Source organism: Sciurus carolinensis, chromosome 6, assembly GCF_902686445.1.
Source record: "Sciurus carolinensis chromosome 6, mSciCar1.2, whole genome shotgun sequence".
Taxonomy (NCBI): domain Eukaryota; kingdom Metazoa; phylum Chordata; class Mammalia; order Rodentia; family Sciuridae; genus Sciurus; species Sciurus carolinensis.
The window spans coordinates 155,948,197-155,969,042 of NC_062218.1; the positions used below are offsets into that span (position 1 = coordinate 155,948,197).

At 51.4% G+C, this 20,846-nt stretch overlaps 2 protein-coding genes across 2 annotated transcripts in view; one reads left to right on the forward strand and one right to left on the reverse strand.

Moving 5' to 3' along the window:
* Positions 1 to 7,795: 7,795 nt before the first annotated feature.
* On the reverse strand, positions 7,796 to 11,130 carry LOC124986942 (atherin-like). Its single transcript, XM_047555791.1, has 2 exons — positions 10,262 to 11,130; positions 7,796 to 8,804 (listed from the first exon to the last, which is right to left on the reverse strand). Exons 1-2 carry the CDS (start codon positions 10,928 to 10,930, stop codon positions 8,787 to 8,789), a joined length of 687 nt encoding a protein of 228 aa, XP_047411747.1. The 5' UTR covers positions 10,931 to 11,130; the 3' UTR covers positions 7,796 to 8,786.
* Positions 10,576 to 20,846, forward strand: part of Wwc1 (WW and C2 domain containing 1) — a 156,935-nt gene continuing 146,664 nt past the window's right edge. The window contains exon 1 of the mRNA XM_047555790.1: positions 10,576 to 11,149. Within this exon, the coding sequence (XP_047411746.1) occupies positions 11,031 to 11,149 (119 nt within the window). The 5' untranslated portion in view covers positions 10,576 to 11,030. The remainder of the gene's footprint in view (positions 11,150 to 20,846) is intronic.

Below are 20,846 nucleotides of genomic sequence, written 5' to 3' on the forward strand. Positions count from 1 at the left end.
AGAGAGAGGAAGAGAGGAAGGGAAAGAGGGAGGGAGGAAGGAAGGGAAGTGCTCTTAGAGCACTTCCTGTGGATATAAGCCCTGGGGAAGTGGGACAGACCAAGCTGAAGCTGTTCAACATGCAGGACCTGAGAGACGCTGGGCCAGCCCTTGTGTAGCAGTGACCTGCATGGCGCCACCCGCTGCACCCAGCGCTCAGCCCATGGGGGCCGGGAGCGCTCTGCTGGGGTTCAGCCTGCCCGAGCTCAGGGCCGTACTGGAGGCTGCGCACAGGACCCATTACGTGTCCCTTCCCAACCCTGTGTTCGGTGGCGGTATGCTGGTAGTTTGGAATCCACCATGGCGAGAGCATTTACACCATGGAAATGGGCATCTCTCCATGAGCCCAGCAGCAGGTAGGGGACTACAAGAGACTAAAATTCTCTGGAGCCATTCAGAGAGAGAACAGATGACCCTGGGTGAGAGCCTTCTCCATTGACCTCACGTGTACCGGCATTTTGACATCCAAGGATGGGAAACTTAGGCCTGGCACCCCTAAAAACAACGAAACCACAAAGACTGTATTAGAAACAGCGGGAGGACATTTTCTACATTCTTCCAGATTCTGAGATTGGGTTTGCCCAGCTCAGCCGGATCACAATGTGGTCTGTCCCTTAGAGCAGATACTGACCCCCTACTTAAGGTTCAAGGTGTCAATTCTCCCGCAGAAGGGAACTCCCTGCAAAGTCACCCCCTCCCCAGGAATGACCATCCACATCCAGCGTCTGATAAAAACAGGGGTACAAAGACCTGCTGCTCACTGCAGGGAGCGGTGTCTCTGAAGAGTCCCCCCACTCCAGAGCCCCCAGGGGGCTGGCTGAGGCCAGGACCGCGTTGGCACAGCAGCCTGCACACAGTCAGCGCAGAGGTCACTCCCACCCCAACTCCTCAGCTGTTAAGAGGGAAAGCAGTGTAGGCTGGCGACGGTACCACCCTCAAACCTCCCCAGACACCAGCATGCGGGTCACTACAGTGGGGTCGTGGATATAGATGTGGCATGCTGGGGACCTGTGAGGACCAGCACAGATGCTTCCACGGAGCAGATGCAACACCATGTGTTTGGCTAGGGGGGTGGGGACTTCAGACCACCGATGACAGTGTGGGGCTGGAGAAGGAGTGAGGTCTGGTGAGCATGTGAGTGTGAGCTAGTGTTCTGGGCTGGCATCCCTGTTGAAGGGCACAGCAAGGGAAGGGTGACAAAAGAATGACACCTGTGTGTTGGAGTTAGCCACACATAGGTCCTCTGCGGCAGCGTCCACCCGCTCTGTGGTCTCCACAGAGATCTGAGTCTGCAGAACCCAGCTCCTCTCTGTCTGTGGGCACAAGGCACATGCTGTCCCAAGCACACGACTCACACTTCAGTTCCTGGTTTTTGAGTGGGGATTGGGGCCACTCAGCCCAGGTGACCTCATTGAAAAGAGTGACCATCAAGTATCCGTGTCAGCTGCTGGTGTCAGCTCCAGGTCACAGCCAAATCTGAGTCTCTGGCCTGTGTGGCTCACCTCGGCAGGATGGTCCAGGGCCCATCAAGTACCTTCATTCACTCCTCGGGGACTCACCGGGAGGCAGGCACTACGCTCATTGTGCTGGGTGTCGGACTCCCTTACAGCCTCTCCCCACCTCAGGCCCCTGCTGGTCCCGCCCAACCCCATCACGGGTTCTAGAGGGGAAACCAGGGACCCAGCATGGAGGAACCGGTGGGCTTTGGCTCCAGCAAATGGAGTCATCCCATTTGCCATGTTTCTGGCTCAGAAGCTCCATTTGTGATCTGAGCCCAGATCCCTCTTAACGGGAGGACGCACAGATGGCAGCTTCCCCACCACCCGGAGGAAGGGAGTTCCCTGGCTGCCCTATGGTGGGAGGACTTCGCTGAACAAACTCAAGGCAGCTGACGGTGTCCATGCCCGTGGTGCCAAGTGGAGGTGGGATTCACCTCCCTCCTCCCTAACCGCCCCCATGCCGTGATTCCTGGGCTAGACACCTGCTGAGAGCACACTAGTGAAATGTGCCCCTCCATGAGGCAACACAGCATCTATTAACTTGCTAATTGGGAATGAGTTTCTCTTCCGAGGTCCTGGAGCTGAGCGTGAGATCCTGCAGAGGGGCCCCTGTCCCCGCAGGATGGCAGTAATGCGGATCACACTTAGATTAACCTGGAGCTGCACCAAACACTCGGATGCAAGATTTCATGCACCAGTAGAGTCTTCTACATCCCCAGGGGTGGGGCACGGTGGCCTTACACTCCTATTCCACATCCTGGGGTTTTAGGCCAGAGAGGCCTGTGTCTGGAGTCCTGGGTGCCTTGCGAGTTGAGACTGGAATGAGTGCTGTATGTGGTAAGTGCCAGCTCGGTGCCTGTCATGGGCCGAGAGCTCCATCAGCAGCCATGGTCATTACTATTATGGCCCCAGTGCTGCTCCCCTGGAAGCCCCTGGTTACAGAAGTGGTCGAACCAGCGAATGCCTGCTCCAACAGGTCCCATCCTCTGGTCCGTGGCCCATGGCAGAGGGCAGGCTAACCTTGGAAGGTCTGTCTGCTGCTTTAAGAGCTGCCAAATGTGGGGCTTCCTGTGCTGGGCCAATCTTGTCTTCAGTCTTTGATGGGGACGAAATGGAAACATAAGACAAGGGACTGAGGCCCACGGAAGGACTGCGCCTGCCCAGGACCCCCTATTGCCATGAAGGTGCACGTCTGCAGCCTTCTGGCCAATTTGGTCGCTGAGCCAGATGATGGAGCAGACGCCAGCCACCTGCTGCGGAGCTGTTGCAGGGACATGAGGGGACTGTCCAGGGAGACAGCAGGACAGTGAGCCCAGTGACTTCATCCTTCTTTGTCTGAATCAGGCCAGAAATTGTGACCAATTTGTGTCCAAACTGAGATTTCTTTCACCTTACTTGGAATATGCCAAATTTCTCCCCTATCTTTATTTCCTTTATAAAGACATTTACTATAAAAACACTAAGCTCTATGAAATATATTTGGAACTTAGGCCATATGGCTCACCAGGAGAGAGACGGCTGTGTGCTGGGCTCGTTGGTTACAAAGCTGCTCCAAGCCTAATATCAGAAATTCCTGATAAGGAAATTAATAGATCATCTTAAGCAATTCAGGGCATGTCTTTAGGTGACCAGTAATTGTAGTGCAGCCAATATTCACTAAGGGATAGTCCATGCTAGATACTGTGGTAAGTCAGATGGGAGTTAATGTATCAAATACAGTAACGATTACTTACTATTACCTACCAACTGACACTTTTGCCAGAATCACTCTCCCTCCCTCCCTCTGAAATGCTCAAGTGGTTACTGAACCATCTGAAAGTAAGTTGCAGACATCATGACACTTTACCCCTAAATTCTTCAGCTGATGGCCTTCAAGAACTATGCTCCTTCTCCACACAAGTACCTTGCTACCACAGGCCCCAAAGTATTTAGCGCCGAAACAGAAATATTGTCTGAAGCATGCGGCGTCTTCACTTTCCTCCAGGGGTCCCAAGAACATCCTTTGTAGCTTTTTTTTTTTTTTTTTTTTTCTTTTTTTTAAAGCAACCCAGAATCCCTCATGGATCATACATTGCGTTTGACTTTTTCCCAATGTTTGATTGATGCAGAGCTTGATAAGGAAAGATACGGAGCTCTCAAAGACTTTGGAGAACAAAACCTTCAAACTAAAAGAAAAAATCCTATCACAAAGGACCTTCAGTTGCTGTGTGACTCTCATTCCTCACTACAGATGGGCAAATTGTTTCTTAGAGGGGCCTACGGGTGCCTAATTATTCTAACAGACAAATGCCATCTGCTCCCTACAAGAAGAAAAATTGGTCAAAAGGTGGTATCAAGGGCCCTGTTCAGGGTACAGCTTGTGTCCTTTAAATACAGCCACATCCTCCAGGCTGATCTGCCCTGGGCCTGATTCAGGGATTGAGGATGTGGAAAAAAAGAAAGAAAAAATATACAAAGAACTGTTCTCACAGTTCTTACTGTCTAATTGAGAAAGAAAAAAAGAGAGAAACGGAGAAAATTAAAATAAGGCAGTTTGCTGAGGGACAAAGGAGGTGCAGGGCACAAAGCCCACCTTGACCAGTGAAGGAAGAGGGGCATCTAAGCTGGAATCTGAGGGAGAACTGCCCCCCAAGGGCAGAGGAGTCTGCTCAACATGGCAGCCTGGTGAAGGACCAGAGGGAGGCGGGCCCAGTGTGCATGCAGGAGGCGGCAGGGAACCCTGACTGAAAGGCTACCCTGGACCCTGGGACACGGGGCGAGGTGCTTGGACTTCATCGGAAGTCCAGCGGAGAGCCACTGAGACGGGTGTCTGTTTCACAAGGACCGTGCATGTGGAATGAAGGCAGGGAGGCCGAGGAAGCTCTCTGCAGGGAGGCCTGTAGGCCATGGTGTCCTGGGGCTGAGTCGTGGAGGGGGCTATAGAGAGGAGGGAGCAGACGTCAGACTTGTTCAATGATAGGATCCAAGATCTTATAGATAGACTAGATACAGGAAATAAAGAAAAGAAAAGAAAGGAATCCAGGACGCACCCAGTCCCTGTCATTAAAATCACGTTTTGAACAGGTGTGAACACAGGAGGACCCGAGGGCCATGGGCCTGTGTTTGTAAATAGTTTTACTGATTGGCACATGACCACACCCACTGTTTGCATATCGTCCACCGCAGTCTCACCCCACAACGGCAGGAGGGCCTAGTAGTCGCCACACACTCTACACGGGCTGGGGTGCAGCTCAGTGGTGGAGCCCTGCTTAGCATGTGGGAGGCTCCGAGTTCCAGCACCACCAAAAATTAAAAGAAAAAAGAGAAAAGCTCTGTAGTTCACAGAGCCAACGATGATATCTGATTCCCTATCTGAAACGTTTGGGCCAGGTCCTATCACAGAACATTGTGTTCTAGAGAAAAAAAAAAAGATAGTCTAGTCAAATACATTTGACCAATTATGTATTCTGTATATTGTTTTCTGGCCTCTTCACCATGGATGCACATACCCTGAGACCTCTGGGAAGTCTCACAGGAAAGAAATCTATTTCCTTTCTTAAAGTCAAGATTTCCCAGATGTCTTTGGTCTCAGACCATTTTATGCTTCACACTGAAGAATGCACCTGTGGACACACCCGCTTTAGAAGGATCAGGAGGTGTGTGCTGCAGGCATAAAGGTAGGTGAGGATACAAGAGATGAGATCAGTTAAGATATCATTAAAATGGTCAAGAATCAGAAAAAAGGACCCAAAGAAGGTCTTTGGTCAAAAAGAAAGCCAGGCAGGTGTAGTCGAACACACCTTGAATCCCAGCTACTAGAGAGACTGAGGCAGGAAGATCGCAAGTTCAAGGATAGCCTGGGAAACTCAGTGAAACCCTGCCGCAAAATAAAGTAAAATATAGCTCAGTGATAGAGCCCTTGCCTAGCATGTGCAAGGCCTTGGTTTGATCCTCAGTACTTGAAACAAAACTAACAACTGAAAAGTGTGAATTCCAGCTTAGACATCTTGAGCTTTGTTGGTTCACAGTAAGCAATGACCTTCTGCTTCCAGGAAGAGGGACTAGGCATATTTTTCTCCATCCCTCCCACTATTTGAAAGAAAAATCTTGGACAGCAGTGTTCAGAGGTGTGGTCCTTGGGAATGACTGGGCCATGGGACTCTGCCTGACTGGCTGGATTAACACAATGATGGATTAACAATTTGATGACATGGGGGGGGGCAGAGCCACGTTGGAGGAAGTAGGTCACTGGGGTGTTCCCTGAGAGGCATTTGTCCTCCCCAGTCCCACTCTCTGGCTTGCTATCTCTGCTTCCCAGCTGCTGTGAACTATATGGCTTTCCACCATGATGTTTTGCTTCACCTCAGTCCCAAAGTAGCCAGCTGCCCTTCGCAACCTGAAATAAATCTTTCATTCTTTAAGTGGTTCATGTGAGGTATTTGGTCACAGCAACAAAAGACTGACTGACATAATCTCACTGAGTTGTCACAAGCCAACAGTGGGTATTGTTGCTCTCATTTTCACAGACAAGGAAACTGAGGCTGGGAGAGACTGTCTCATGCCCAAAGTCACACATCCACCGAAATGCAGAGTCAAGTATCAGATTGGTGCTTTCTACTACTCCACCCAGTCACCTTGTCCAGGCAGGTTATCTGGAATTAAACCTCAACCCCACGCCCTTCTTGCTGGGTGGTTTGCTTCTCTTTATAAAGTGCTGGAGTTCTGAGAACGAGGTGTCAGACCGTGCGCAGTGGACGGGTGAACAGCTCTTCTTTCCCAGCTTCTCTAAACAGTTGGGCTGGCGTTTAATTTAAGCGCCTGGGTACCATGGCGATGCCAGTGCTATAAATACCCAGGAGCGGCTTCTTTCAGCCAGCCTGCTGGGTAGTGCGCTTGCCGCCGCCCACCCGTTTCCACCCGGGCTCCTGCGCGGGGTAGGAGAGGAGGAGAGCGGCTGCTGAGCAAGAGCGCCCTCCCTCGCTCACGCCCCCGCCCTTGAAACTGAGATTTCATCTCCTCCTCCTTCAGTGCATAATTCATTTCCTGCTCGGTGAAAGACACAACAGCTCCCAGGCCCCAGAGGACTCTTGGATGAGGGCTCTGGAAACAGAACGGACTCAACCTGTCCTGCAGCCCCAGGATCGCCGCTGGCCCAGGAGAATCCAGTTAATGAGTAAAGCAGTAAGGGGGGATGGGGAGGAAAACGCCCTCCTTCCGCAGACTGCTTGGCCTGTTGGGTCTCCTACTCTTTACCCCACGTGGGTCTGTGACCGCATCGGGCAGGTGGAGGAGGACCAGGTATGTCTGTCTTACCTCCTCTCTGCCTGGCTCACGGCAAGCTCAGCCATGATCTACTTTGGCTGCCCTGCCCAGCCTCCAAAGCCTCCTCCAACCTCTCCAGATGGGTCCACAACCCAAAGGAAGGGTTAGGGCATGAGTTCAAGACTGGCCTCCTGGCTACCCCTACACCTGCTCCAACCAGACAGTAGCCCTGAAGTCTCCTCCATAGGTACATTAGTGTCACCTTGCTGGAATTCAGAAGGGAAATCCCGTGGCAGCAGCACTGGTGTCTGGGCTCCATTCTTTACTAAGTGGCTATAGGAAAGCCACTTTACCGCTCGGTGCCTCAGTTTGCTCCTCTATAAAATGGGATCAATAAGACCAAGGACAATAAATCATTACTCGCAGAGACTCCTTTCCCTATCTGTAAAATGAATAGGCTGTGTTAGACTTCAACTTATTTCCTGTGCAGTGCTGTATGAAGCACTGAGAAGCCAGAGGTAAATAAGAAACCATTTTGTCTGCCTCGGCTCTCATGTTGCCAAGGATTTCTTCCACCCTAATTTTCTCTGGCTTAGGACATGTTTTCCCATCATTGCAGAAAACAGTCCACCATGAACCTCAAGTAATGCGTGACTAAAGGAAGGGGACATTATTGGCTCAGCCATAGAACATAACTGTGCGCATTCCCCAGGACGTGTGGGAGGGCCAGCATGAGGTAGGGAGGTAGTCACTGAGTAGAAAGACAGATCTCAGCAGAAGTTCTCCAAGCCTCTGTTGCCCTGAAGATTGCAGGTGCCAACAGGAAGCTGTGCTGACATTTCCACGCCCTTCTTTCTTTGCATTTAATTTCTCCTCCTCACCATCTCCATGAAATATGTCACCCTGTCTCTTAAGGCATGTGTTGAAAAGTTGCCTTTCTTCATGGCTTTTGCAGGGGAATAACTGATTTAAATGGGCATTGTTTTTAAAAAACAAGCAACCTGTCCCAGGCTTGTTGTCTCCCGTGGGCCACCTGGCTCTGAAAGCAAATGCAGAAAGGTTTGGCCAGTCGTCACTTCTGCTTGGCTTCAACCATGATGGCCTGTCTCCTTGAACTCAGCACACAGGCAGCCAGACACAGCCCCAGGAGGAAGGTCGGGAGAGGCCAGGGCCTCTTGTCTTCTGTTCGGATTCCTGCAGTTCAGTCACCTGTAGAATAAACTCCACTGTGGTCTATCACGTGGCCAAGCCGGTTCTACCTTTAAACCCCAGCACGTTTGCCCTGGGCCTCACAGAATGCAGGGGGGGTGATGATTCACCTGCCCGGCATGGGGTAGGTGGCCATCTGTTTTGTGACCTCACCCTGCTTGAGCTTCTGGGAGATAACCTGGGATTCTTTTGTCAGGGGTGGGAGGGACAAGGCCTTGAGTTAGTTCCTACCCTGGTCTTTCTCCTGCTTTCCAGGTCAGGTGTAAAGGTCCAAAGGAGCGAACATTTAGAAAATGCCAGGCCGTGGGCATCTGAGTTAAAAAGAAAGTTAGATTTGAAAATCTGCAAGGTGTTTCACAATGAACACATCCAGGTACAAGACTTGGTTGAAAATAGGACACACACAAGAAGTCAACAATGAGGAGAACCGTCACGAGCAGCCACCCATAATTCTCAGGGAAGGACATGGGCTTATTTTGAGCAGAAATGGTCCACTTTCACAGAGGTGGCTTGCTGTCAGACAGGGTGCTCCAAATGACCCCCATGAGGCTGCTGAGCTCATGGCTCCTGAGGTCATGGCTACCAAAGTGCTTTCACCTTTTACAACCATCCCCTAAGGAGTTCATATTATTGTGTGATTTTTTTTTTTTTTTGGGCCCCAAACTAACACTTCCATTCAGCAAGATGTCCAAGTTCACATAACTGGAGAGTAGTGTGCATTTGGGATCCAAGTAGCTTAATTCCAGAGGTCTTGCTTCTCAGTCAAAAAATTACGAAACAAACATTAATATTCCATATCTAAACCACAGAGAGGTCCTGGAGCGACAGGGGAATTTTTAAAAGAAGGAAAACATAGGTTAGTTGTTGAAAGCAATGGCCCTAGAATCAGACAGACCTAGTGTGTCTCATTAGCTGGGTGCCCCAGACCATTCTGAAGCCTCTATTTCCTCATCCAAAAAATGGCCATAATATATAAATTTCCCTATTCCAGAGGGTCGTTGTGAAGAGTAAAGGAGATCAAGTGTGAGAAACACCTGGCATAGGGTCAGCTTCATTTTTGGGCTGTTGCTCTAATCAATAATTAAAGGTTTTTTCTGGGGGTGTAGCTCACTGGAAGGTCACTTGCCTGGCATGTGCAAAGCCTAGACTGGATTCTCAGCACCATAGGAAAAACTAAAACTGGGAGCTTTTTACATAGTCAGAGGTTGACCCAAGCCAAGAAAATGGAGAGGGTTGAGGGAGTTCCCCATGAAGGAATGGGGAACTCCTACTTTTGGGTGTATGGAAACTTCCTGAGGCCAGAAGGTTGGTTCCTGCACTTTGGTGCCTAGGATTTGTGGAAGGAGGGACAGAAGAGCCAAACACTGAGCCCCTCAGCCCTGGCCTCAGGGAAATAATTAACTTTGCAGAAGCTGAAGAGTTCACCACCGGGGGTCTTCTCTATCAAGTGGAGATGACACCATGAACAGGGGAGTCTCTCTCTTGCTCAGCACATTCTGGCCCATACAGGCTCAGGGAGTGACACTTCTGGGAGACCACAAGACTCAGACAAGAGGATACACTGTACTGTGCTTCATTTCTCTGGTCCAGCTTCCTGTCACACGTCCACTGCAAAAATGGTTGCTCTCATCCTCGGAAAACACCATCTAAGCCATGTACAAGTGCAAATTCAGCTGATCCTAACTGAATCCTGTGACCCTCTATTTTGGTGTTTAATCCAGTATTTTCAAATTCTCAAGAAACATTGTCTGTTTTATTTATGTTTTGCTTTTTTGACTGGATTGGCCTGGAACTCCCAAGCTCAAGTGATCCTCCTGCCTCAGCCTCCTCAGTAGCTGGGACCACAAGGTACACACTACAGTGCCTGGCAGATTGTTTTAATTTCTTCCCTTAAAATGTTTTCGATATGGAATTTTGCTCCTCCCTTTCCCCTTCCTGCCACCTTTCTTACCGTCACAGGTAAGTACTCAATTTAACTAACAATATCATGACTATTACTTTTACAAAGTGCTTCCCCTGACAACTTCTGGAAGTCCCCCCAAGGAAGCAGATCCATTGTACTAATTTTAGGGACCCTAAGGAGAGCCAGCTACATTTGCAAATTAAGGGGTGGGGTGGGGTAGCTGAAACAACGTGGGGAGAATTGAAGAAGAGGGAGACAGATGGTGCATGTGCTGGGGGAAGGGACAAGAGAGCCTGGAAAACTTATGTTCCCCGATTTAAAAGAATCTTCCCACTTAACCACTTCTTGCCTGACTCCTGATTGCACATACCAGAAAAGCTGGCGTGTTGGGGCCACCTGTGCCAGAGCCCTGGACACTCGGGGTGGGAGAGCCAGTAGCGCTGGGAAGCCGAGGCAGAGAGGGTCTCGTCCTGACCTCCTGGGCTCCGGTCTGGCTCTGGATCCCAGGTAACCGGCAGTCTCCCATCCCCTTGGCAGGGGCAGCGCAGGGGTGGTCGGCGGTTCGGACTGTCCCACGAGGGGGCGCGTCTCGGGCCCTAGGACCCGCCCTCGTGGCGCTGAGCGCGGGGAGGAGACCCGGGAACCCAGGCGCCCGGCGCTCCGCCTCCCGTTTCCGGGGCAGCGCAGTTACCTGCACCGCCCGAGCCGCACCTGGCGGAGGCAGAGTCGCAAAGCGGGCGAGTTCGCAACGGCCGAGCGGAGAGGAGGAACGGCGCCCGGCTGGGGAGGCGGCGGGCGGCGAGCAGGGCGCCGGAGGCGGTGGAGGGCAGGCGGCAGCCGCGCTCGGCCCGCTCCGCTCCGCCTGGGCGGCTGGGCGCACCCGGCCCGCACCGCGCTGCTGCGGGCGCACATGGCAGCGTGAGAGGCGGGCGGCGGGAGGAGCGGGCGGCGCCGGGGCCGCAGGGCCGCATGGACAGCGGCGCCACCCCGGCCGGCCCCCGTTAGGGTCCCCAGTCCGCGGGCGCCACCCCCCGATCATGGTGCCTCGGCGGCCGCCTGGACTAGGGACGGCCGGCCGGAGCCGCTGAGCCCGCGGCGGCCGCGAGCTGCATGGGGGAGCTCGGGCCGCGCTCGGGAAGATGCCCCGGCCGGAGTTGCCCCTGCCGGAGGGCTGGGAGGAGGCCCGCGACTTCGACGGCAAGGTCTACTACATAGACCACACGAACCGCACCACCAGCTGGATCGACCCGCGGGACAGGTAGGACCCCGCAGCCCCCGGGACCCCGCTTGGGTCCCCAGCTGCCCTTGGGGCCGCCGACTCGGGCTGGGCAGGGGGCCGGGGAGCTCCGCGTGGCCCTCGCGCTTTCTTCAGTTTGCCTGCCACCCCCGCCCCTCTGGAGCGCCACTGCTGCCCCAGTGGGGTGCCGAGAGGAGGGGGCGGCCAGGGAGCCGGCCCGTCCGCCCCACCGCCGTCCCCAGCGGTTGCACCTAGGCCCCGGCCGGCACCTGCCCAGAGTTTTGACCTTAAGCTCGAGCCCCGCCCCCGCCCCCTTAGGGGGGGAGGTTGGCGGGGGCGGGGGCCGTGACCTAGTGGGTGAAGCCGGGTCTTTCCGCGGAGCTCTCCTGGCCTGGGGGGATGGGATCCGGCTTGGAGGGTTGACAGGGACCCTGGGCTCGGTGGAGAAGACTGTAGGAAGGGCGCTGGGCGAGGGGAAGGCAGCCTGGAGTGTGCATTTTGACAGGTGCCTCCTTGGCTCCTGAGAGCAGCGCTGGAGCAAGTCTGGGGAGGCCGGGGTGGGACGGGAAGGAGGGAGCGGGGGAGGGCAGCCGAGGGAGACTGGTTCTCCAGGAATCTCACAGCAACTTGGAAGCTGTTAGGATGCAGATGGAGGTGAGAGGCCTCCCGCGAAGCCCTGCCCATCGCCGCTTTCTCCTCCCTTTCTCCTCTCTGGGGCCCGAGGCTTCTCAACCATGCACCAGCGCGTCCTGACCTTGGCGAGCGCCTCACCGGCTGGAGCACGGGATTGTGCTGAGGCAGGTGGAGCCTTAACGCCCTAGACTTTCTCCCGGTTTGGACTACTTGGAATTACTTTGCACACACACCCTCTCCATGTATGTCCTGGGGATGGGGGAGGCCACCTCTCCACCCCCAGACCACTTTGTTTTCCTTTGCTGACACGGTTTGTGGTCAAAGCGTCTCAGGAATGTGGATTTTTCACCTGATCTGTGACCTTGGGGGTCAGGTCCCCTGAAGCAATGAAGGTGATGTTTTTGGAAGCTTCATTATGCGGGATCTGGTGGGTCATATCTCAGAAGTCCCACGATGGGGTATGTAGCAAGATGTGGGTTTAAAAGAAGAAGAAGCAGAAAGAAAATGAGAGTTGAAATTCCCAGTCGATTCCATTGAGCACGTCTGTCCGTTCGTTCTTCCAGCATTTCCTGGGTGCCCACTCTGCTCCGCACCATGCCAAATCTGAAAGAGAACATTTTAATGCTGGACAGTGTCTCTTAGGCAAAGTTCTTTGCCCTGTGAGCCTTGGTTTCCCTATGTGTCAGATGAGTGGTTTGCTTGGAAGGGAAGGAGCTGAACAGTGGGGATTCTTAAAAGTTAAAAGGGACCTGAGGGATCAGAGCCCAACTCCCATTTTTAAAACGTAAGAGAAAATTCGAAGCCCAGAGGCGTGATTTATTCAAACATTTTGATCTTCCCACCTGTATACACCAAGTTCTTGAGCAGCTCTAACATTCTATCTCCAAACTTGTCTTCCTGACATGCTTTCCCCCCAACCACGTCAAGTGAGTTGCCCCAGATGTGGGTGAACTTAGCAGCCTCTTTTTCCCTAGTTGTCTTCTCAGAACAGACAAATTCAAGCTCACCTTTCCTCCCGCAGTTTAGGTCTCTGCAGTTGATGCACCCAGTGCCTGCTGGCAGTTGGATGTCATGTTGGAGTTTGAGTTCTGCCAGGCTGGCAGTGATAACGTGTGTCTGAGGGAATATTGCAGTCTTGCGAGGTTTTGCAAACAGCAGTAATTCTTTACCCTTGGAAAGGGCAACTTGGAGCTTTCTCTGAAGGACTGACTTGGCTAGAAGAGTTCCCACATTTCAGTGTCACATGGACCAACCACCTTCATGACTTTCTGGTATATCCACTTGAGCTATTGCTTACTCTAATACTTGACTTTGGATCAGCTCACTCTTAAAATTTTTGTACCACTTTCACCAGTGGGAAACTATTGCCATAAATAGAGAGGACTTTAGAAAATCCAGCAATCCCTGGGGGATGGGCAGTGTCATTCATTTTATTTAGCTGGACACTAAGGCCTGCCTGAGGCCCCAGTGCCAGGCCCGCACAGCCTTTGATTTTAGTAAGCTTGGCAAGTGATGGAGAGGAGGCAAGAGCGGACAGATGCTGCTCACCTTCACCTTGTAAGTAGATTTTTATTGTTATTGTTGTTTTTGGTACTGGGCGTTGACCCAGGGACATTCTATGACTGAGCTACATCCCCAGGCCTTTTTAAATTTTTTTTTTTTTTTAAATTTTGAGACAGGGTCTTGCTAAGTTGCTTGGGACCTCTCTAAGTTGCTGAGACTGGCCTCAAACTTGTGATCCTTCCACCTCAGCCTCCTGAGTTGCTGGGATTATAGGCGTGTGCAACTGAACCTAACTAGGTAGCTTAGATTTTGCTTTGATGGTAGTAGTGGGATTGAACATGAGGTCTTGGGCAAGCACTCTGCCACTAAGCTAAATTGCCAGCTCTACTCATTGATTTTTAAGGTTTTTATTTTGGGGCCTGTTGGTCATCCTACCCAAATGGCCTGGTGTGGGGCACCTGAGCTTTGGGGTCAGCTCTAGAGGTCACTGTTGTGGGCCAGCTCTGAAGGTGTGGGGTTACAGCTGAGCCAAGGATATCTGCTTGTGGTTCCCTGGACTTTCCCTTCTGTGTGCCTGGTTAGGGATTTCTACCTTTTAGTCTTGCCTCTCTGACTCTGGCGACTAACTTGAGATCACTAAAGTTCAAGTGCTCCATGGGTGAGAGAGGAGGTTGATTAGATGGTCTGCAAGGGCCTGCCAGCTCTCAGATATGACTGCAGACCCTTCTGCCTTTCCTTACTCACCAATTTTATGGCGGAAAAAGGGAGATGCAGAAGAGAAGGAGGCAATTTAACAAAACTAGAAAGAGCTGAACTTCTCTGGGCTGCTGGGGCGGGCAGGTAAATTCTCCCAGGGTAGGTGCATCTTTGCAGCTGGTTAATGCTTTGAACAACAACAACAACAACAGATCCCATTGAAAACCCCACTCCTTAAGAATGTGTGTGTGTCTGTGCGTGCATGCATGCGTATGTTTGCCTTGGTGTTTTCCTTACCTGAATCATGGAGATGCCCGCCCATTCCCCTGAATTTAAAAGAAGTAAGTCAAATGGTCCTTCAGTTGAAAAAGTGATTTCTTAGCCACCAAAGACAAAATAGCATCTCCGGTTACCAACCCTAAAGAATGTCTTGGCACATTCCTCTCTCTGGGCTGAGCTGTTTTGTGTGCTGTCCGCACAGAGCTGCTGGGGGTAGGGAATCCAGTTTTCAGCTTCCCCTTTCACCAGGGGGTTGGAAGAGCAGCCAAGCGGCCAGCCTTGCCAACTGCTCCCCTTCTCACCCAGGGAGGATTGGGAGACCGAAATTCCTGAGGATGGTTGTCCCAACAACCGGAGAGGGTTCAGTGGGCAGCTTGAGCCCTGCCCACTGGGCAAAAGGCTCCAGCCTCACAGGCTCTGCCCCAGTCCAGGCCCATGCGGGGAGGTGACAGAGAGCCAGGTGCCTGCACAGCCCCTAGAGGGGGGATCCTTTCGCAGCAGACTTGGGTGCTTTTGGAAGCTGCCAACACAGGGCCAGCGGTCTGCATGTGTTTAACTTCATGGTCTGCAAAAACAAACACACCGATTGTTCTCTGAGGAAGAATAGATCATTGGGACTGGCCCTACCAGAGAAGTTTCCTGAAGCCTGATTCCTGCACATTGCCTGCTGTGTGTTCACAGCTTCTGGAAGGAAGCACCTGAGAACTCCAGGCAGCTTCTGGATCTGGAGGCCAGACGGAGAGGACAGCTCCTCTCCTGATTCAAGGACCACCTTTTGCTCATCCTTATTTCAGAAATAGTTTCTATTATAGAAAGTTGGGGCCTTGGACCCTTATGAGCCTGGCACAGAAGCAGGATTTTTCCCGAAGTGCAAAGTTTTTGTTTGTTTTTCAGTACTGGGGATCAAACACAGGGGTGCTCTATCACTGAGCTACATCTGCAGCCCTTTTTCATTTTTTCATTTTTTTAAACTTTATTTCATTAACTTAGTTTTTGAGAGTGATAAAAAAATTTTTTTAAAATTCTTTTCATACATGTATATAGGGTAATAATGTCTGTCTCACAATCTACCATCCTTCCCCTCCCCACCCACCCCACCCCTCCCCTCACTCTCTTTATAAAATCCAAAGTTCCTTCATTCTTTCCTACCCATCCCCCCACTATGGATCAGCATCCGCTTATCAGAGAAAACATTTGGCCTTTGGTTTTTTGGAATTGGCTTATTTCACATAGGATGATACTCACCAGTTCCGTCCATTTACCTGCAAATGCCATAATTTCATTCTTCAGTAAGGCTGTGAAATATTCCATTGGGGATGTGCACCACATTTTCTTTATCCATTCATCAGGTGAAGGGCGTCTAGGTTGGTTCCATAGTTTCGCTATTGTGAATTGAGCTGCTATAGACAGTGATGTGACTGTGTCGCTGTAGTATGCCGATTTTAAATCCTTTGGGTATAAATCGAGGAGTAGGAGAGCTGGGCACCTGCAGCACTTTTTATTTTTCATTTTGAGACAGGGTCTTACTAAGTTGCCCTGGCTGCCCTTGAATTTGTGATCTTCCTGCCCTAGCCTCCCAACAAAAGTTTTTCACACATAATCTGGGCCTCATTGGACCCCAGGTTCATGACTCCTGCCCTGAGTTATGAGACTGCTTGTCACCCTCTCTGTGTCCTCCTGTTTAGGTGGAGAAGAGACAATGATTGAGCACTTACTGTAGTCAGGTGGTCTGATGAGAGCTTTACGTGGGTTATTTCTTTAAATCCTTCTAAGAACCCTGGGACTAGGACAATTATCTACTTGGATTATCTAGGTAGGCTAGATTTGCTGAAGCTACTCAAATTTTTTTTTTTTTTTTAATACCAGGGCCTCACACCTGCCACTGAACACCACCCTGGCCCAAGCACTCAGCACTTGGTGGCACTTCGGTGTGAATGGCCAGCAGGCTGACTCCAGAACCCACATTCCTAACCCGGCACCATTCAGTTCCCAGCAGAATGAGTTGCTGACTGAAGTCCTGTGCTCTACCGCCTCAGGAATTTGGCCTTGGGAAATGGAACTGGGATGGGCATGATTTCATACGCCTATAGCGGTCATGGTCAACCAGGGGGCAAGTGTGGATAATGGAAAAAGGGACTGGCATCTGCCACCTGCTCCCTGAGTGATCTTGATAAGTTACATGTTCTCTCTGAAACTTGGTTTTATCTTTCATCAAATGAGGAAAAGCACATAAATCTGTGAGGCTTAACTCCAAGTATTAATAAACTAACATAGGCAGGGCAGCCAGCTCTGAGCTTGGTATTCAGGAGGCACTCCAGAATGCCAGTTGTTTGACTAGCAAAAGTACCTGCAAAGCACCTGACTCAATGGGAGGCTGAGCCTCCACCCCACTCTGCAGCTGGAATGGACCTTTCTGGTTATATAACCCAGGCCTTTCATTTCACAGATGAAACTGAGACTCAGAGATAAGTGACTTGCCCAAGGTCACACAGTAAATAATGCCAACCTTGAGTCTAGTAAAGGTCTCTCTTCCTCTTTCTTGTATGTAAACTTTGCCCTAAAAATCAGATCCAGGTTCTCTTCCGCTGTGGTAAGAATTCAGGTATGTTTCATATTGTGACTGAATTATTCCTTATAATCCTTTTTCGGCGTGTGGATTAATGAGTTTTCATCCACAATGTCAAGGCCATTGTGTGTGGTGTCATAGGAGTTTGCTGTCTGTTGAGCAGTCTAAGTACTAGTGATCACAAGTGAATTATTATTTTTACAACCAGTTAAAATGGATTTAGGGTCATTGTCAAACTGATGTCACTTTCTACCAATCTGTATTCTGACGTGCTTTCTTCGGTGAGGTATAACCAGCCTGCCAGGGGATTTACTCGAAGCCTCTGCGGCCCTTGCTTCTGCTGGATGGTCCACTACCATCATAGACTAGTAATGATAATACCTATGTGCACATTTTACAGGGTCCTTCTACTTTTTTCAAGACTTGAGTTCAAGACTACATATTCTGTGAGCATCTACCATGCATGGGAACATAAGTTCAATTTTTAAGAAAGAAATAAGGTTATGAGGTAATAATATAGGCAACAGAAAGAAAGAAGAGATTTGGGAACCCACAAGTGAGAAAAATGATAATAAATGCTACTATCTATTGAATCCTCACCTTGTGCTGCCGGCTGGCTAAGCATTCTCTTATAATCTCATGGAATCCTTTCCACAACCACATGATGTAAGTAGGAGTATCTGAGACTCAGGAAGGTCAAGGAATGATGGCGACCCAGTTGCTGGACTCCTGAGCCTGCACTCCTGTAGGCTTCCTGGTCTGTCACTCACGTTGAGGTCCCAGCCTTTGACAAGTTGGGCTGGAGGATTACCGCTCCTTCAGAAGGGGCGAAGCTGCTGTGACCGCGGGGCAGATGTTACTAAGGAGTCTGCTGGAGAAGCCGTTGAGATCTTCATGGTGCTCGGGAGACTGTTTGGCATAAACTCTAGCTTCTGGAAGCAGCCAGCTGACTGCATCTCTGGAGATGAGCGAACAAAGATGGAGGCAGAGACTCTTTGAAGGGCACGGTGTGAGCAGCAGGTCAAAGTTGTTTCCAAGTCACTTGGGCCAATGCTCCCAATGGCCAGGACAGAGTAGCCAAGACAGCTCCCCTCTGTCCCCGTCCCTCCCCCTTCCAGGGAGAGGACTTAGCCAAACTGACCTGATTTACTCATCCCCTGGGGTCCCAGGTAGCCGTGAGAAAAACACTGCCCTTTTGAAGGGAAGAGAATCAGGTTGCCTTAGTTACCAGGAAGGCTGGCACACCAAGCTCAGGTGCACATAAGAAGAGCCAAGGCTGGAACAAGTGGCAGCTGGAGGTGGCCAGCGTGTCGCTGGCAGAACCATCCCAATGGTCAGGTTTGGTAGCGTTTTCAGTAGGCGCCAACCTAGTGGCAGGTGGCTGTTTATGCTGAGTGTAAGGAGCTCTCTCTGGTCACGTGAGGCTCTAGGTAGCAAGGATCCACAGTCCCCAGCGAGGTGAGGGCCCTGGATGAGTGACATCTACATCGATGGAGAAGTGGCTGCAGTGGCATTTCTGTCCCCGGCTGCTTGCTATTCGCTGAGGGAAGCACTTGGGCTCGGACAGGGCTGAGGGTTGGACCTGGGTTGAGTCCATGTGACAAACTCGACCCGGGCCTCTCCCAGCACAGAAGGCCACCTGGCCCCACACACCTGGAGCAGCCAGAGGCTGTGCTTGCTGGGGCTGCAGCTGGGCTGAGCCAAGCTGTGGAATCCCCGTTTCAGAGGGAGATAAAGGGGGAGGAAACTGAAACTGGACACAGCAGCATTTTGTTATTAAACCTTTGCCAGCAAGTCGTTTAGTCTCCAGCTCCTAAGCAGAAAACCTCTTGCCATAATAATGGGGTGCAGGGTGTGGGGGAGCACGGGACGGGCATCCACTGTGGCGCCCAGGGGGAATGTTCTATAAAAATGCTGGACGGGGATGAGGGGGTGGAGTAGAGAGAGTGGAGGGGGAGCAAGAGCTGGGAATCACATGTACCCTGCCCCCCGGTCGCCTCTCTACCCCTGACATCTCGCACTGGGAAGAAATGGGATCTTTCAGTTTCAAATGTCTGCCAAAGAAAAGGGACTGAGGCTTAAGTTCTCCCTCAATGGTCAGCGAGGAAAAAAAAATACATGGAACTGCATCAAGATTAGGGACACCTTTGTTGGCTTTTTCTCTTGGCTTGCTCCATTCATCACTCTGGCAGCAAGGACACCAGGCCAGCAGCAGCTGCCGACTTTCCCCCGCGGCTGCCTGCTGCTGTTGGAGCCTGTTTTGGTGGGGGTCCCCTCGCCCCCAACACACTGGTTTCCTTTCTGCCCCGTGGTGGCTGTTGCTTGTTTTGTTGGCCACTGGGGCCACCCCTGGGATCTACCAACTGGACACTGGCATGGACAGATGAAATATCAAGATGCCAGCATCAGGTGGCTGCTAGGATGAGATGACCCTGGGACAGCCTTGCGATCCTGCATCCGCCCTGGCCTTTCTTGATAGTCATGGCTCCCATGAGCAGTTCATTGTGCATTCCAAGAACTTTTGGCGAGTGCACTGTTGGTCTTTACATCACTAACAATGGGAACAACTGGCACCAGGTGACAATGGCGATCAATAATAATAAGTAACTCTAGTGACCTTTAGCCAGCCTTTGTCACATGCCAGGCACTTTTGCACATCCTGTTTTTCTGCCATTTTGCAAATGGGGAAACTGAGACTGAAAGATGTCAGGGAACGAGCTCAAGGTCGTGCACCGGTAGAAAGGGGCAGAGTTGGAATCAGAATCGAAGGTCTGCCTGATTTCCAAGCCTTCCTCTTTCCATCCTCCAGTCTCTTTGCGTGGGTCAAGAGAGGAGAAAAGGAAGCAAAAGAAGAGGGGCGTATTAGCCACAGAGGAATAAAGGGAAGACCTGAGCGTATCTGCCTTATTCGCTCATGGAGAAAAACGTTTGCCTGGTTGCAGGCGGTGCTTGGTGTGACACACCACTGCCCCTGCAGTGGATAAGACCTTTATAAAGACCAGAGGCACTGGTCAAGGCTGGCTCTCTCACAAGTAGTAAGTGGCCTTAAACTAGTTCCTACTCAGTGCGGAGCAGGAATAAGAGCAGGGCGTGCCTACCCCCAGGGTGTGATCAGGATGGCTGATACCAGCTGCGGGAAGTCCCCGCATGCTTAGTGCACATCATGCTCTCCAACAGGAGCCATAGTCAGGCTAACTTACTGCCCCCATGCCTTGGTAGAGGGACTAACACCCCATTTCAGCATTAAGTCTCTTCTCGATGGGCCACGTTGACATTAGTGCTTGCAAACCACCTGGGCAGAACTCATTATATAAATAAATCAGTAAACTCCCCCACCCCCGGGTCTTATCAGAGCCGAGCCCTTCTTTGGAATTTCGGGAGTGAAGCCGCTCTTGCCAGTAAGCTGGCACTGAGGCCACGTGAGCAGCGGGGGCCATGGATTGAAGTGCCATGGCAGAGCTGGGGGTGTGACACAGGAGTGGAGGTCCCTGGAATTCACTCGCGATTGCTTTGATAGCACGTCCTTGCAACTCCATGTCCCCCCTTGCGCTGTTGGAGAACCTGCTCGCTTTAGCATGGTGGAGGTGCCTAAGGGCATTGGCATTTATCAGTCCCACCCAGCCAGGTGTTGGCCATTCACTCCACAGGTATTTATGGAGCGCCTACTGTGCTCAGCCTCCCTCACCCGTGCCAAGGATCAGAGCAAAGTCCCTCTGCAGTGGGGTACACACAGGTGAGGAAGACTGGCCAATAGTTAAGCAGATAAATCCCATTATGACTAGGGACTTGGTATTCTCTAGAATTCTTTGGCCATCTTAGGAAAATGCAAGTGTGTATGACACCTGTTGACGGTGATGGTGTGAACCTAGGTTTGGGGCTGGGAGACCTTTGCCCTCAGTGGGGTGTTACCAAGAGCCTGGGGCAATGAGCTGCTTCAAGTCCTGGACTGCAGCTGTGAGATAAGGCGGTCGGTTTCCAAGGCTCGGGATTTACTGGGACTCGCTGAGAGACAGGGCTGGTGGTGGAGCTGTGCAAGCACGG

Coding starts and splice junctions, on each gene's coding strand:
- LOC124986942 (XM_047555791.1), bottom strand. CDS start 10,930: ATGATCGGGGGGTGGCGCCCGCGGACTGGGGACCCTAACGGGGGCCGG.